The following is a 16148-nucleotide window of genomic DNA, read 5'->3' on the forward strand; positions in this document are numbered from 1 at the left end:
AACTCATATGGAAATTTGTATTGTTGTCCGCATATTGATTTGGCAAAATTTTACACAGGATGCCCTTTCTGACGTAACCCTCCCCATTTATCTGGGCTTGGGAACGGCACAAAGAAGCACACTGGTTTGTGCATCCCCTGTGGCTGAGATGGATTAATATCAGAAGATGTTGAAATGTTTAAAACTTCTATAGCAGTATTTGGGCCCATCCTTCCAAAGTACACTTGATACCCAGGCTTCATGTCTTATACTGAACCTCATATTGTAATCAACATTTTAAACGCTACCTTGACTTACTAAAAAAAATGATTACATCAATGAGAAAGGGTATTATGATACCAAAAACACACACTTTAATTTTTGGAGAAATACAGCACGTAAATAAAAAAGTAATCTATTTTTATAGACTTCACCACAAAAGCCTACACCAGCTAAGCATAAGTAGGGCATGACAGCTAAGCCATCACTTATCTTTTTTCCCACAAAGCACACTGTCAGGTTCTACAGATAGATGAGATATCCTTTCAAGGTTCATAAATGTAACTTTGCCCATCAGTTAAATGCTGTATGTCTTACTTCTAGACTTGGTTAGACTGTCATGTAAGGTTCATCACTAGCTGCCTGTCATCTCTTAAACAAGGTCATCTAGCTTGAGAATGGTGCTTCTGAGTAGTGGTCCACTCATTAACAACTTTGTATCTACTTAACTGACTTTCCATTGCAATAATAACTCCACAGCTTTGACCTATTTGCTTCTTTCTAATTTTATTTCTAGTTTTAAATGCTATGCATCATAATGTTATCAACTCTTTCTCACCTTTTTCTAAGAAAGAGAAAATCCCTGTCACATAATTTTCATGTATATATGTTTAATAAAAAGAAATGCACCTGACAGAACTTTTGTCTAACCTTTAGGTTGTAGATCATCTCCATTAAGTCAGCATATTCAACTGGGTTTCCTTTAGCTAGATAATTGTAGTCTTGCCAGGGGTTTTTGATGCTACTCCTTTTGTCACTCAGATTGGCCTCCTGGATACCCGTCAAGCTTCGAGGACTGTATGAATCAGAAAGGTATTTTCCAGCTGTTGACAAAATCCTGTGAGAAAACAACAAATTACAAGAATAAACATCACCAACCGAGGCTAGAACTTTACTATAAAATAGATCACCAAGTCATAACTATTTAGCATAAAATTACAAAGCAACCATACTTTGTTATTTGTTTCATTTAGTAGCAGCTGAACACAGCCTAAATGTAAAGAATTATTATTATTGACTAAGATTTTCAGTAATCCTAGAAAATGCTTGTTCTAACTAGATTTAAGCATTTGTGACATGGTCCACCTCTTCAGCATGGAACACCAAGTACTATAAACAGGTCATATTATGTAAGAATAGCTACAGCATGGAACACCAAGTACTATAAAAAGGTAAATTATGTAAGAATAGCTATAGTATGGCACACCAAGTACTATAAACAAGTCCAATTCTAAGAATAGTTACAGTACTAATGCTAATCCAATACAAAGTATTGGAAAAGTATTCATTCTGTGGTCCACCAGGCTGGCACTGCCAGCTTAATCCGACACAGACAAGCGTGGGACACAAGTTCAAGGCACACTCTTTTTATTTATTTCTTAAATTTACAAATTTACGTTGGCTTTAAAAATAAAAGTGTTAGATAGACCACTTAAGCTGTCAAGAAAAGTATTTATTAAAGGAATATGTGTATCAGCCTTTTGAAATCCGAGGAATGGTATTGGACTTTCAAGGGAATTGAAATCTTTTGCAAGACACTATACATGAATAAAATAAATCACAAAGAGGGCTTTATCTTGTACTGTTGTACTCTTATTTCTTCTATTATCATACCTATACACACATTATTCTCTACAATTTCTCCAGTCTCAGCTAACTGAAGCCCAGCCACACTGTTCATACTTCAATTTCACTTTATGTATTCACAGATAAATACAGGTGGCATTTAAAACTTTTTTTTATTTAATTTAATACCAATCTGATTTACGGATTCAGACTACTGATTAAAGCATCCATTAGCATGTGCAACAGAAAATTAATTAAATCTTAATTTTATTTCTTTAAAGTGAATCTATATTGCTAAGAAAAAACTGCCGTGAAGGTCAGTTCAGCAAGTACTCTTGCACTGCTTGAAATATCCATAAAATATCAGCTCTCACTATTAGTTCCAATAGCAGAAATGTCTGTTCAAGTTTCCATAATGTAATGTGCTACCTCTGAGGTCAGCTTTAACATGACAGCACTTGGATAAACTTGGTGTAAGAAATGAAGCACTGAACTTTGTCAGTCTAGTATTGTTTCACATGACATGACATTCTTAAAAACCTCTTAATCCACTTTAGGGTTGTGGAGGGCTGGAATCTATCCCAGTGCTGGTCCAAAAGCACCTACTGACACTCACACAGGACCAAGCAAAAATCACCAATTAACCTAAGCAGCACATGTTTGAGGATATGCCCTCACTCACCTTAATTCTGTAAGTAAAATTATTAGAAATTCACTTGGTCAAACCTGACCTGCTTATGAAATGCTTGGTATGGATTTTGTCCCACCACTCTGTCCCTACTCCCCTGTCCCCACTTCTGCCACCCAACACCAAAACAGACTCTAGTTTGTTCAGTTTACCTAATGATAAGCTTATTTGGCTGAAGTAGATTATGATGATAAGGGCAGTACATAAATGAAATGAGTTTTATTTTCTACTTAAATTTAAGACTATGTTTCTTACCAAACCAAAACTGTATTCTTAACATGAACAGTTTCTGCTAAAAAACAATGATTCAACTCTTAGACTGTCTTGAATAACCAAATTCCAGGGCATGTTCCATCACATGCTTAACTTTATGCTCAAGTAACCATCTGTGATTCTATTGCAGAGAAATAAAGAACTGAAACAATTTGAACTAACAAACCAACCCACCTGTTTGCCAGCTGTTGCTCGAAGGCTCCACACTGTCTTAGTAGTTCACCACAAGTTGCGATAATTCTGCAATACACGTTAAAAAATGTTTTAGGTATTCTTACAAAACAAAATGGATACAATAGCAGAAGAGCAGACACTGCTCCAGCTGTCTACTGTGTGTGATCAGACATTTGAAATTCTCTGAAATGATGACTCCCATGCAAATTGAGCCACCAGCAAGTTACCTGTCTAATGTTTACAAGCAATTGTTCAGAAAGCTAGTATCCTAAGCAATCGTCAGAGAAAGTTCTTGTCCAGGACAATTCTATCATAGGCACATGTAATAAAGCTGATTTAAAAGCTCCATTAAACTGGCATGACATGAATACATCTAGGTGGCTCTTGAGTGTCTACTCATTTTCTGAAGCAGTGATCTACCTCCCACCAGTCCTTAAAGGCTGTCACTTCTGCCAAAGCAAGTGCGTAGTATTTCTGCAGTTTCCATTCATTCATTCATTCATTCATTCTTGAACCTGCAGCATGACAAATTAAACTATTCTCCTCTCATAACTAACACTCTTACTTTGGAAAGAGTTCAGTGATTAGTTGGACATCAAATTTCATTTACAACAAAAAGACTGACATTTGGTCAAAATATTTTGGGTCACAGGAAACCTGTGTCTTTTCCTCATCTTCTGTCCTATTTACCTGATCTATTATGCTACTGTATACAAACATAGATTAAAAGGAGTAAAATCCAAGCTGTAGTATATAAAAGCTATAAAGCCAAATATACTCTTATACAAGTAAAAAAATAATTAAGCAGAAAATCAGCATCATTATTAATAAATTATAAACATGAAGAGTTTTTTCTCTGCTTCTCATAAAACTACAAACCTGGCACAGTTTTGGAATGCTGTCCAATCTTCATGAAAATAAGAGCCATTTGGCAGGTCTTCTAGTTTGCATTTCTTCTTCACAGACTGAAGTGCATTTGAAAAGTCAGACACATACCTAGAATAAAAATTATGCAAGTAAATCTAAAAGTAAGATTACAGAGATAATAAAAATAAACCTGAAAAGGTACTAACTATTGTAATGTTTCATCGGCAGACCATTCATATCGTTTACTTACTACACTACAGTGGTGTGAAAAACTATTTGCCCCCTTCCTGATTTCTTATTCTTTTGCATGTTTGTCACACAAAATGTTTCTGATCATCAAACACATTTAACCATCAGTCAAATATAACACAAGTAAACACAAAATGCAGTTTTTAAATGATGGTTTTTATTATTTAGGGAGAAAAAAATCCAAACCTACATGGCCCTGTGTGAAAAAGTAATTGCCCCCTTGTTAAAAAATAACCTAACTGTGGTGTATCACACCTGAGTTCAATTTCCGTAGCCACCCCCAGGCCTGATTACTGCCACACCTGTTTCAATCAAGAAATTACTTAAATAGGAGCTGCCTGACACAGAGAAGTAGACCAAAAGCACCTCAAAAGCTAGACATCATGCCAAGATCCAAAGAAATTCAGGAACAAATGAGAACAGAAGTAATTGAGATCTATCAGTCTGGTAAAGGTTATAAAGCCATTTCTAAAGCTTTGGGACTCCAGCGAACCACAGTGAGAGCCATTATCCACAAATGGCAAAAACATGGAACAGTGGTGAACCTTCCCAGGAGTGGCCGGCCGACCAAAATTACCCCAAGAGCGCAGAGACGACTCATCCGAGAGGTCACAAAAGACCCCAGGACAATGTCTAAAGAACTGCAGGCCTCACTTGCCTCAATTAAGGTCAGTGTTCACGACTCCACCATAAGAAAGAGACTGGGCAAAAACGGCCTGCATGGCAGATTTCCAAGACGCAAACCACTGTTAAGCAAAAAGAACATTAGGGCTCGTCTCAATTTTGCTAAGAAACATCTCAATGATTGCCAAGACTTTTGGGAAAATACCTTGTGGACTGATGAGACAAAAGTTGAACTTTTTGGAAGGCAAATGTCCCGTTACATCTGGCGTAAAAGGAACACAGCATTTCAGAAAAAGAACATCATACCAACAGTAAAATATGGTGGTGGTAGTGTGATGGTCTGGGGTTGTTTTGCTGCTTCAGGACCTGGAAGGCTTGCTGTGATAGATGGAACCATGAATTCTACTGTCTACCAAAAAATCCTGAAGGAGAATGTCCGGCCATCTGTTCGTCAACTCAAGCTGAAGCGATCTTGGGTGCTGCAACAGGACAATGACCCAAAACACACCAGCAAATCCACCTCTGAATGGCTGAAGAAAAACAAAATGAAGACTTTGGAGTGGCCTAGTCAAAGTCCTGACCTGAATCCAATTGAGATGCTATGGCATGACCTTAAAAAGGCGGTTCATGCTAGAAAACCCTCAAATAAAGCTGAATTACAACAATTTTGCAAAGATGAGTGGGCCAAAATTCCTCCAGAGTGCTGTAAAAGACTCGTTGCAAGTTATCGCAAACGCTTGATTGCAGTTATTGCTGCTAAGGGTGGCCCAACCAGTTATTAGGTTCAGGGGGCAATTACTTTTTCACACAGGGCCATGTAGGTTTGGATTTTTTTTTCTCCCTAAATAATAAAAACCACCATTTACAAACTGCATTTTGTGTTTACTTGTGTTATATTTGACTAATGGTTAAATGTGTTTGATGATCAGAAACATTTTGTGTGACAAACATGCAAAAGAATAAGAAATCAGGAAGGGGGCAAATAGTTTTTCACACCACTGTATAGTTAATTTATAACACAGAAGCCAGGATTATAATCAGAATGAAGAATCAATTCCAATGGTATCCGATAAAAATTGTAAAGAGTTAAGCCACCTCTTATGCAACTAATTAGTGCTCTCAATCCAGGCTGTACATTATTGTAATCACAAAATGTACAGTAGGCTCCCTTAAAACTTCAAAGATAAATAAAACTAGTGTAGTATAGCACCCAAACACAAAAATGACCCATCTGCCAATATTAAGGAAGGTACCATTGAGGACATTTCTTATTGTCCTTTTATATTGCATTTTCAAGTAAATATAGCAATGGTTTTTCAATTGCCATTAATAAGTCTTTTCCATTTCCATTCTCTCCTTGGTGGCATCTGGGCTGCCTTGGGGTTGACTCAGCATCACATGTAATGGGCCAAATTTCAGATATCTTTAATTTAATTTAAATTGTCATTGTCTACATGGAACAATCACTCCCAGAATGTAGTTAGCCATGGACAGGTGGTATTTGAACTTAAAAACCACTCTACATATTTTATATATTGTGCTTTCTGCTTTTGTTACATTACAATTTTCATATTGTGTTTGCAATTATTACAGAGCAAGCAAAGTTCATGAATGAAAATTGATTTAATACAAATAAACTAAATTGATTTAATCTGTCAAAAGCATTAGATATTCAAAGAAAAAAATTGACATTAACAAAAATAATATGTTTGAGATCAAACTTGCAGGACTCACAAATTTACAGTACATGTGTAGATGGAGTTAGCTTTCGTAAATTAAGTTCACTTGCATATCCTGTCCTACACTAGAACTTGGGTTCAAGAGCTGGCACAGATGAATAATCTTTCTTAATTATTACAAATATGGAGTCAGGACTGTGTCAATTACATACAGTAAATACCCACATTTAGTTACTAACTTAGTTTTTAAACAACATTATTACATAAAAAGCTGATGAAGATGTTTGGTACCGGAAAGACTGAAAATGTCTTATTTTTGATGACAATCTTAACTTAACATTTGTTAGACATTTGAATGATTTGACATTTCTTTAGATGTGAGGCTTTAGAAGCACGCGCAGTAAGTCATACTTTGTAAACAGTGCCTTCAAAGCTTTCATGAGGCCACACACTGCAAGCCCATCAGTCAGCTTGATACAGCGCTCTACTGCTGCTGAAGCCAAGCTGAACAGCTTATTGACAGAGTGGTTCAGCTCCTGCACACAGTCAATCACTTCTCCGCGTTCCTGTGGGTCAAACACAGAGCACATTATGGAAAAGGCAATTGGATATTTTATTATCTTAACTCATTTCAAAGCCAATAAACATCCTATAAGTAGAGCTCTATCTTAGTTTAGACTATGGCAGCATGTTATTTTTCACTTTGTAACATTAAATAGAAGACTAGAAAGAATTTTTGCGGACACAAAAAAAACTGTTCAGCACTTCAATACATTTGACCAGTAAATACTTCAGTTACATTTTTCCATTACTAAAGAGGAAATGAAATACAATTTTGAAAACAAAAAATAACATTCTGTAAAACATGCACCTGTAAAACCTTGTTATCAATGTTTATAGTCCCATGGTGAGATTGCCTTTTGTTAAAGGGAGGAATCCTTCTGAAACAAAACTCTCAAGTACTTAAAAGCAATCAAGTCTGCACATTGCAGTGATGCATGTCGAAACTGTTGCTACTGTTTCAAACACTCTTTACACTTACTGTGGTATTTTTAATTGTTTTAAAGAAATTCTTTCTGCACCTTTCTTTGTATCATTTTAGAAAAACAAGATATTAAAACATTAACAGAAACAATGAAATGACATTTAAAACTTTTGTTTCATGTTTTTTTTACTTAAGGGCTCTGTGGTTGTATGGTCCATGCTGCAGAGGGTCATAAATAGCCATGGTTGGAAGCTCATTCTTCTTCCATTATTTCTTATCTTATTCTAATCAGCAGCATTCCAAACATGCTTCTTAATTTCTCACAAAATGATGGTTCTAAACCAGCAGTTTAGATTTTACTTTTCTGTTCATTCCTCATTTGTCTATTGCTGTTTATTGGATTTTTAAAATCTGATTCACTGATATTTAGTGCTAAAATATCTCCCTTCCAAAATAAGCATCTATATGGTGATGTAATTGCTTCATACAATACTCATAAAGTTATATTACATGTGAGGTCATAATAAAAGTATGCTCCGGACTTTTAAAATTCAATGTTTTATTAATTACTGACCATGACTCAATTAAATAGTTTGATAAATTTTTAGCACTGCATTTGGGGAGTTTTCACTCATACCATGCATCACAAACTACTGTATGGAGTGGACAGGTAGTCTCCCCTTCAACTTTCTGCAGTAAATATCTCCACATTATAATGCTTTGTGGTTTCAATATAATTTTGCACTTAAAAGGAATACCCCATCCAAATGTGTTTTTTAAGCCGTTAATTAAAACATATTGTTTGTAGATATGGCCAAAAAAATTTTTTTAATGTCATGAGTTGATGGAGAATAGCAAAATTCCTGATACAATATGCTAATAATAGTTATGAATACTTTGAAAAAAACTTTGATATTTTATTTTTTATTATAGTATATAACCATTGGTACATGTCTCAAATATTTACACAAAGTTGCTTTGAATATTTTTTTTATATAACTAAAGAATTTGACGTAAATGTTGTAGTATGCAATTATAATTTTTACTTGAATATATCTGATTATAGCAAAGCTCACATACATTGCTACTTACACAAATACTTTCTCTGCTGGCAGGTGCTCATTTCATTTTGAAGATACTCTAAAACTGGACATAATCTCCAAACCACATAATGAGTAAAACCCAAATAATCCGCCAAAAACAAACTGAAACTCTCAGGACCTTCCAATATTCCAACCCATTTTTATGTTGCTAAAAGAACCAGGGTTATAATAATGTACACTGAACAATTTCTAATAATACCACTGCAATTTCCGATGAACATTAAAAGATCTTTAAACCTCTAAACCTGTATATAGAGGATGTGCTTCTGTCCTAGAAAATAACTCAATATCACTTAAAAAAAATAATGAATTTCTCAAGAGAGTTTTTGTCTTACCAATGGCACAGCACTTATCTGAATAAGAAGGTTAGATTCTTCCAGTTCTCCATATTGTAGCCTGTATGGAGTAAATGGATCATATACAGCTACAACCAATTCATTCACTTTAAGAGGATTATTTTCACCTATGAAAAAGAAATACATTTTCAGCAGACCACATTCTATATAGTAACACAGGTTTACTAAAGAAGACAGAACTGTCTGTGTGTATCTGTGTGGGTGCAATACAATCCCTGATTTGGTTTCATCTTGTAGAGAACCAACTATAAAGTAGGACAAGGTGAGGTACTCTCTAAGCAATAACAAGGCAAAGCAGATATTACCAAAAAATAAATTTACTAAATTCACTTGTAGCTCTGATTTGAAAATAAGCATGAACATTTCAAGCAGGATGATGTGAAAATTAATTCTTTATATGTTGCCACATGCTGTCAATATATATTGACAATTCTTTGCACAATCTAACAACATTCACTTGTTCTGAATAAGTTTCTTTCTTACCAAGATGGGGCAGCATGGCAGCCTCAAGCGCTTTGGCAAAATGGGAAGCAGTTTCATAGAGTTCAAGCAAAACAGATAACTTAGATTCTTGTCCTGCTCTTTCCATTCCTGTACTCAAACAAACTGAAATTGAAGGCACCATGGCTCCCAAAGTTTGAATTAGGAGAACTGTCACAACTTCATATGGATTCTTAAAAACCTGTTTAAAAAAAAAAAAAGAAAAAAGAAAACCTAGAGTGGGCCACAGATCTGTTCTAACCACAGGAAAATATAGAAATAATAATATGTCACAAAGGCTGAACTACTAATACAAGCAACGCACTGGTGAGACCTCATCCGAAATACTGCATGCAGTTTTGGTCTCCACAAAAAAGGACATAGAAGAAATGGAAAAAGTCCAGAGAAGAACAGCAAGGCTGATTCTAAGGCTACAAAAGATGAATTATGTAAATAAAATTAAAAGCTGAAAAATTATCGTTTAAGCAAATGATGATTAAGAGGAGACATCATTGAAGTGTTTAAGATTATGAAGGGAATTAGTACAGTGGATCGAGACTGTTATTTTAAAATGAGTTCATTAAGAACTCAGGGACACAGTTGGAGACTTGTTTAGGAATTAAACAATTACAATAAATTTTACACAAACGTTAGGTAGTTTTTCTTTACACAGAGAACCATAGACACATGGAATAAGGTATGAAGTAGTGTAGTAAAAAGTGGGACTTTTAAAACTTGACTTGATTTTAGAGGATTTAAATGGATAGGGGGTGGCACGGTGGCGCAGTGGTAGCTCTGTTGCCTCACAGTAAGGAGACCCGGGTTCGGTTCCCGGGTCCTCTCTGCATGGAGTTTGCATGTTCTCCCCGTGTCTGTGTGGGTTTCCTCTGGGTGCTCCAGTTTTCTCCCACAGTCCAAAGACATGCAGGTTAGGTGCATTGGCGATTCTAAATTGTCCTTAGTGTGTGCTTGGTGGGTGTGTGTATGTGTACGCCCTGTGGTAGGGCTGGCGCCCTGCCCGGGGATTTGTTCCTGCCTTGCTCCCTGTGCTGACTGGGATTGGCTCCAGCAGACCCCCAGTGACCCTGTGTTAGGATATAGCAGACTAAATGGATAGGACAGAAGTGCCGTGTTGGACTGAATGGCCTGTTCTCGTCTACATTATCCCAATCTTCAACCTGTTCCAACGTCTTTTGTTAGCTAATTCATGTAAACACACCATATTTGCTTATAATTTTTTTCAAAATCTCAGCACCACCATGCACAGTGTAGAGCAGCTGCCTCACAGCTCAGGGAGACTAGATTCAAGTTTCAGCCCTTTCATTCTCTGTGAAGATGCACAGTCTCCGTGTGTCTTCATTTCTCATTCAATATTAGAAAAGCTTTTGATAATAACAGGCCATTCTGCCCAATAAATCTCATCAATCCCATACATGCCAGGCTCCCTGAAGACACTAAATTGGCCTTACAAGAGTGACTGTGCTTTGTCACGGACTAGTGGGTTGCCCGCAGCTGGTTCCAGTCTTGTGCTCAGTGTTGCATTCATAGATTTTGGCTCAACATAACAATGAATTGAATTACCGGTAAGTTGGTGTGAAAATAAATTAAAGTATTATTACATTTGCAGTATAATTTTTATTTTAGGAGTTTTAAGACTGAATCAGATAAAGTAGTCATACATGGATTTAATGGTCCAATGTGCATAAAAACTAGAACACATAGCAAATAATCCTATTAAAAAGAGATTCCAAAACTAAAACGAAAGTCAAACTTATTGGTCCATATCTGGACTGCTACACTTTAGAGGTTCTTGCTATCATAGAAATACAATTCAGCAATTTGTATTAGCAACCATACAGATTCTACCTGATGCTACTTACTCACAGAAGTCCAGATTATCAGGGTTATACAAACAACACTGCATGTGTTGTGTTTCTTTTAATATTACCACAACTTCTGTACATCACAGTCACAGCCATATTGTGTTTGCTTTTCATGGGTGCTAAAATTTGGTTTGCTATAACTCTACGTGCTTCCAGGCACATTTTGCCCGCTCTGTGTAACATGTGACATCATGGTAGGCACATTATAAAAATGGCGGGGAGGTTTGAAATGTGTCCAAAACAGATTGCACAGTAAAAGGAACAACTTGAAAGGGTTTTTTTGGACCACTTTTGAAATAGAATTCTTGTCACAACATTTAATCTAGTTTTCACCTGCCCAAACTTTGACCATCTTCTGAACTTGTCAATGTTAGACTACTCCACTTGAATGCCCCTAACTATTTATATATAAAATCTAGACCCATTCTGCTCTATAAAAGTTACACATCCTCTATGTTCTTGTGTGGGTTTACTTTAACAGATCCACCACATGCAGTTAGGTAGACAAGTAATTCTAAACTGATCTGGTCACAGTATACTAAAAGGTGGGTGTGTTTGTGAGTGTGCAATGTAATGCAGTGGTATTTCTTGGCACTTTTCTGGGAAGGCTCCAGCCCTCAAGAAAATCTGTACTAGAAAAACATGTGCATGAAAAGGTAAATTAAGTTTCTTTGGGATCTAATGTTAGTTATTCATTTTTTAAATAATCATAAAAAGAAAAAACACACCAAATACAAATAAAGAAAAAAAGATGTACAATCATTAAGTATGTAATTCATTTAATGTATCGTTTGCCATTTCAGAAATATTATGTGTCAAAACAAGCTCAGCATAATATGTTTCGCCATTGAAATGATTACAAAACATTTCAGAGTAAGGGAATATCAAGTAGCAACATTTCATTCAGCTTTGTTCCAGACAGAACCAGCCAGGTTAATTATGAAAAAGTTTAAACCATCTAAAAGTAATCAGCCAGCAACTACTTCAAGGGAGATGAAGAAGATAAGGCAGGGTAAACACTATAAAACAATAAAAAGAGAAGCCTTAAGTGCAGTAAGCCTATTCCATTTGGTCATCTGACAAAGAGATTTAATAGCAGGACTATCCTTATAATTTGAGTCACAACAAAGAAAAAACAAACAGAAAGGCAATAAAAATCAATTGAATGTAACACAGGAAGCTGTCTTTGTTGAGTAACTAACACCTGTCTTTAAAACACCCAAGTGAAGTTCACATTTTCACCTAAGTGGCTATGTGAATTTCCAACTATATTTGCCCAGCACATGACTGGGATTTAAGTGGATTTATTTTTCCAATACAAGAATAACTTAAAAAGTCAACATTTTATATAAAAAATAAAGTACCTGCTATTGCACAGGCTGAAAGTAACTTCATACACTTTGCGGTTTGAAAACTTAAGGTTGATGAATTGGCCCCAAAAGAGGACCTAAAGACTTGCTGCAGATCTGCCAATGCAAATGTACAACATATAATGTTTAAGGGTATACAGGGTGAGTGGGGGCTTCTGTTATATTCAGAATTTATTGTCATGAGCCGTTTCTCTCTATATAGGTTACTGGAGCTCGTTTGGGAAACAATTGCCAACAAAAATGGGCAGTGAATGGGATGGTGTATTGGTCTATAACTTGAAACCGAACACCTCACAATGAGCCTCTGTAAAAGCGCTCTCCTTTGGGCTCTGATGCCCTCTGCTGGACAAGTACAATAATACACTTTGTTGAATACAGTACTACATTACTCAATGGAAATGCAGAGAGATGAATAGGACAAGCATTTTTTAAGACACATTTCCAGCTGTATTGAATTAAACATAATAATCATCATATTCACTCTAAACAATTCAAAATATGTTGGTGCATATTTTTTTTCCGCAGTTTTTAAAATGCTTAATTAAAAAAAAATGAATTTGTTAATATCGCTGAGAATTCAGAATGTATTAGTGATACTTGATATAAATGTGCAACACAGTTTAAAAAAAAAAAAAAAAAAAAACAGTATCCACATCACTCTAAGTTCAAATTTCCACTATAAAACCTTAGATATCTGACAACTAACTTGTGCTTTAAATGTCATTCTCTCTTACATACAAAAATAAAAAAATAAAAAGGATGCATGCAAGATATTACAGTATATTGAGTAAGCTTAATAAGACACTTCAAGTACCTGAGAACTCCACTGCAGCTGTGAGTGCCAGGTTCCCAACAGCGTGTCATAGAACTCTGCCAGCTGCCGGTCAAGATTCAGGTCGCTTTGACAGAGATCTTGCCATACAGTCAGTAACTGACTCTTCAAGATTATGGAACAAAATGAAACAGTTAATCAATAAGGAATGCTTATTAGGTGCTTCAACAATTCAATCAAGAAATAAATGGGAGAGGTCTGCAGCCATTTGCTAAACAGTGTGAAGCCTGTCGATCAAACAGTGTTAGGTAATCCTTCTAGTGCTTGTGCTGCGTGAACTGACCAACTGTTGTATTGCAAAACCTTATGGGATATGGTTTTATTATCAATAAGTGTTCATGCAGTAATTTAATGTGAACTTAGTAAAAATAAATAAATAAATAAAGGAGCCAGGTGTTAGTTTTTATTAAATAGATAGCAAAGTAATCAACCATTTTGTAGCATCCTCTATAACTGGCCAGTGAGTGATAAAGCACAGGACACCGGGAAAATATTTTCTAATGACATACAATTACAGGTTAAGGAAATAAAACAGACAGCAAACCTTATGACACTTGTAATAGTAAGCGAGCAGCTGAGGCATTCTGTCAATCTCACTAAAGACCTTTACAAACAGCTTGGCTTGATCTGTTGGAGCAAAAGATGTGAAATAAACCTTTGATTGTACAGGATTTATGGGAAAACTCCATCTACGGCAACAACATCTCCCAGTTTTGATTTCTAAAACTCCATGTGAATACCAATAAAAAGAATGGTTTATTTACCAACTAAAGGCATAGACTTCACATAGATAATTTAACCTCACCCACAGAAAACAAATTAGAATGAATGGTACTGGCTGCCTATAAACACATTGCAACACTCTTAAGAACACTGAATTGAATTGTTTTATTGCTATTTTATGAAGAATTTACTATTGTCCAAGAATGCAAATCCTTATCATTCAATCTTAAATGCAAAGACACTTATCTCTAGCTGATGTTATTGCAATTTTCTCTCTTCAGTTCATTCCTGTTAAACGCGCCAACACATTCCAGGAAACTCAAGACCAAGACAAAGACAATAATTCCTTTTATGTATCCTTCAGGATTGTCCTTAAGACTGTTTTAGTGGGCTAAGTCACCTATTCCAAAGTTCTAAATATGAAGGTCCGACTGCTAAACAGGCCCACTAAACCTACAATACTACTTACTGGCACTTCTCAGTGTGGTTGTTCTATGGGTGGACACAAATTATTCAACCACTGCATTAAAATGCCAATTGAAGATTTGTTCTATAAAGCCACTTGACTTCAGTTATTCATAACATTACATTATGTGGTCACATAACCAATGACGAGTAACAGCTTTCTACAGTTCAACTTACCTGCAGAATGAGAATTAAAAGTAGACACAATCTGGGGGCTGGCCATTGCCTCCAACCTGTTCTTCAAAGCTTCCAGGTGAACACATTTCTCAGAATAGTCGGGAGTGTCCACAAGCATGGCTAAACTGTTCTGCATGCCAGTTAATTTTGCAGAGATTGCAGCTATGTCCTTAAAACAAAAAAGATTTAACATTACTTTCCAATTATAAAAAAAAAAAACAGTAAAGAATCAACATAAGATTTAATAAAACACATCAAAGCACAATAAACAGATTTGTGAAATAGAGGGAATTTTTTATGTAATACTCGTAATATCTTATTATTGTATAGTGCATGACCGCTATGCTATAAAGACAAATTTTCCTGTTATGAATATATTAAAGGCTCATATAGAGTAATTCAGCAAAACACATAAAACTGTACAAAAATGTATTTGACAAAGAAAAACAAATCAGTATTATTTTTTATTTTAATGTAGTGAATTTTTCAGAGCGCGTTTATCTTATCTTGCTCAGCTGAGATCAGCTCTAATTCCCCCTGGACCCTGTACCTGAATAAAGGGAGTTTACAAAATGGATGTATGGCTTTTTAAGACTGAAAACTATAGCACCAAATGTTGCATATTTAACATGAAATAACTACAAATGACCAATTGCTGAGGAGGCTAAAAAATTCTGGAACTTCTGGCAGTTTTTCTTGTGAGAAAACCTTACAATGTGTATATATGTAAAAGTAATGGCAAGCAGTCAGACAGCACAAGCAACAGTGAATTTATTAGAAAGAGAAAAATGGCAGGAATCAAAGAAAAATCATGAAGCATTGTAATACTGTAATAAAATAATACTAAGCAAAATTTAAGACTAAGACAAAACTTCAAACAGCTAAAAAGAAAAAAAATATATATGTGTATGTATAACAGCCATAAAATGGCTGCATTACACCATGAACCATCTTTACAATAACAGCCTAATATGAAATCTACGTGTGAATACCAGTTAACCTGAGTTTCTGGCACAATGCGCATTCTGCTGCAGTTTCATAACCTCTTATGTTCTCACCACTGTTATTAATACCTTAAGTTTTATCCTTCATGACTTTCTCTGTGCCAGAAAAAGCAATGATTAATGTTAGTAAACAATTATTTATCCATTTCTTACAATGACTTATTATAAATATACAAACTAACACATTTTAAAATAAAGCATTAATCTTTGGTGGGACAGTAGTTGCATTGCGGCCTTGCATGTTCTCTCCTTATCTGCGTGGGTTTCCTCCAAGTGGTCCGTTTTTTTTCCGCCATGCAAAGACATGCAGGTTAGGCGAAACAGCGACATTTGGTGTGTGGGAGTTCACCCTACAATGGACTAGCACCCAGTCCAGGGTATGCAGTACCTTG

The 16148-nt window shown here is 35.7% G+C and overlaps 1 protein-coding gene across 1 annotated transcript in view; it reads right to left on the reverse strand.

The window, feature by feature from the left end:
• The window catches only part of cog7 (component of oligomeric golgi complex 7), a 48981-nt gene that overhangs the window by 17191 nt on the left and 15642 nt on the right, over nucleotides 1-16148 (reverse strand). Inside the window, exons 5-13 of the mRNA XM_028814457.2 lie at nucleotides 14753-14921; nucleotides 13932-14014; nucleotides 13370-13492; nucleotides 9306-9504; nucleotides 8802-8929; nucleotides 6790-6944; nucleotides 3839-3955; nucleotides 2960-3025; nucleotides 910-1096 (exon numbers count right to left, since the gene is read on the reverse strand). Of these exons, the coding sequence (XP_028670290.1) occupies nucleotides 910-1096; nucleotides 2960-3025; nucleotides 3839-3955; nucleotides 6790-6944; nucleotides 8802-8929; nucleotides 9306-9504; nucleotides 13370-13492; nucleotides 13932-14014; nucleotides 14753-14921 (1227 nt within the window). The remainder of the gene's footprint in view (nucleotides 1-909; nucleotides 1097-2959; nucleotides 3026-3838; nucleotides 3956-6789; nucleotides 6945-8801; nucleotides 8930-9305; nucleotides 9505-13369; nucleotides 13493-13931; nucleotides 14015-14752; nucleotides 14922-16148) is intronic.

This window comes from Erpetoichthys calabaricus, chromosome 11, assembly GCF_900747795.2.
Source record: "Erpetoichthys calabaricus chromosome 11, fErpCal1.3, whole genome shotgun sequence".
NCBI classification, from domain to species: Eukaryota; Metazoa; Chordata; class Cladistia; order Polypteriformes; family Polypteridae; genus Erpetoichthys; species Erpetoichthys calabaricus.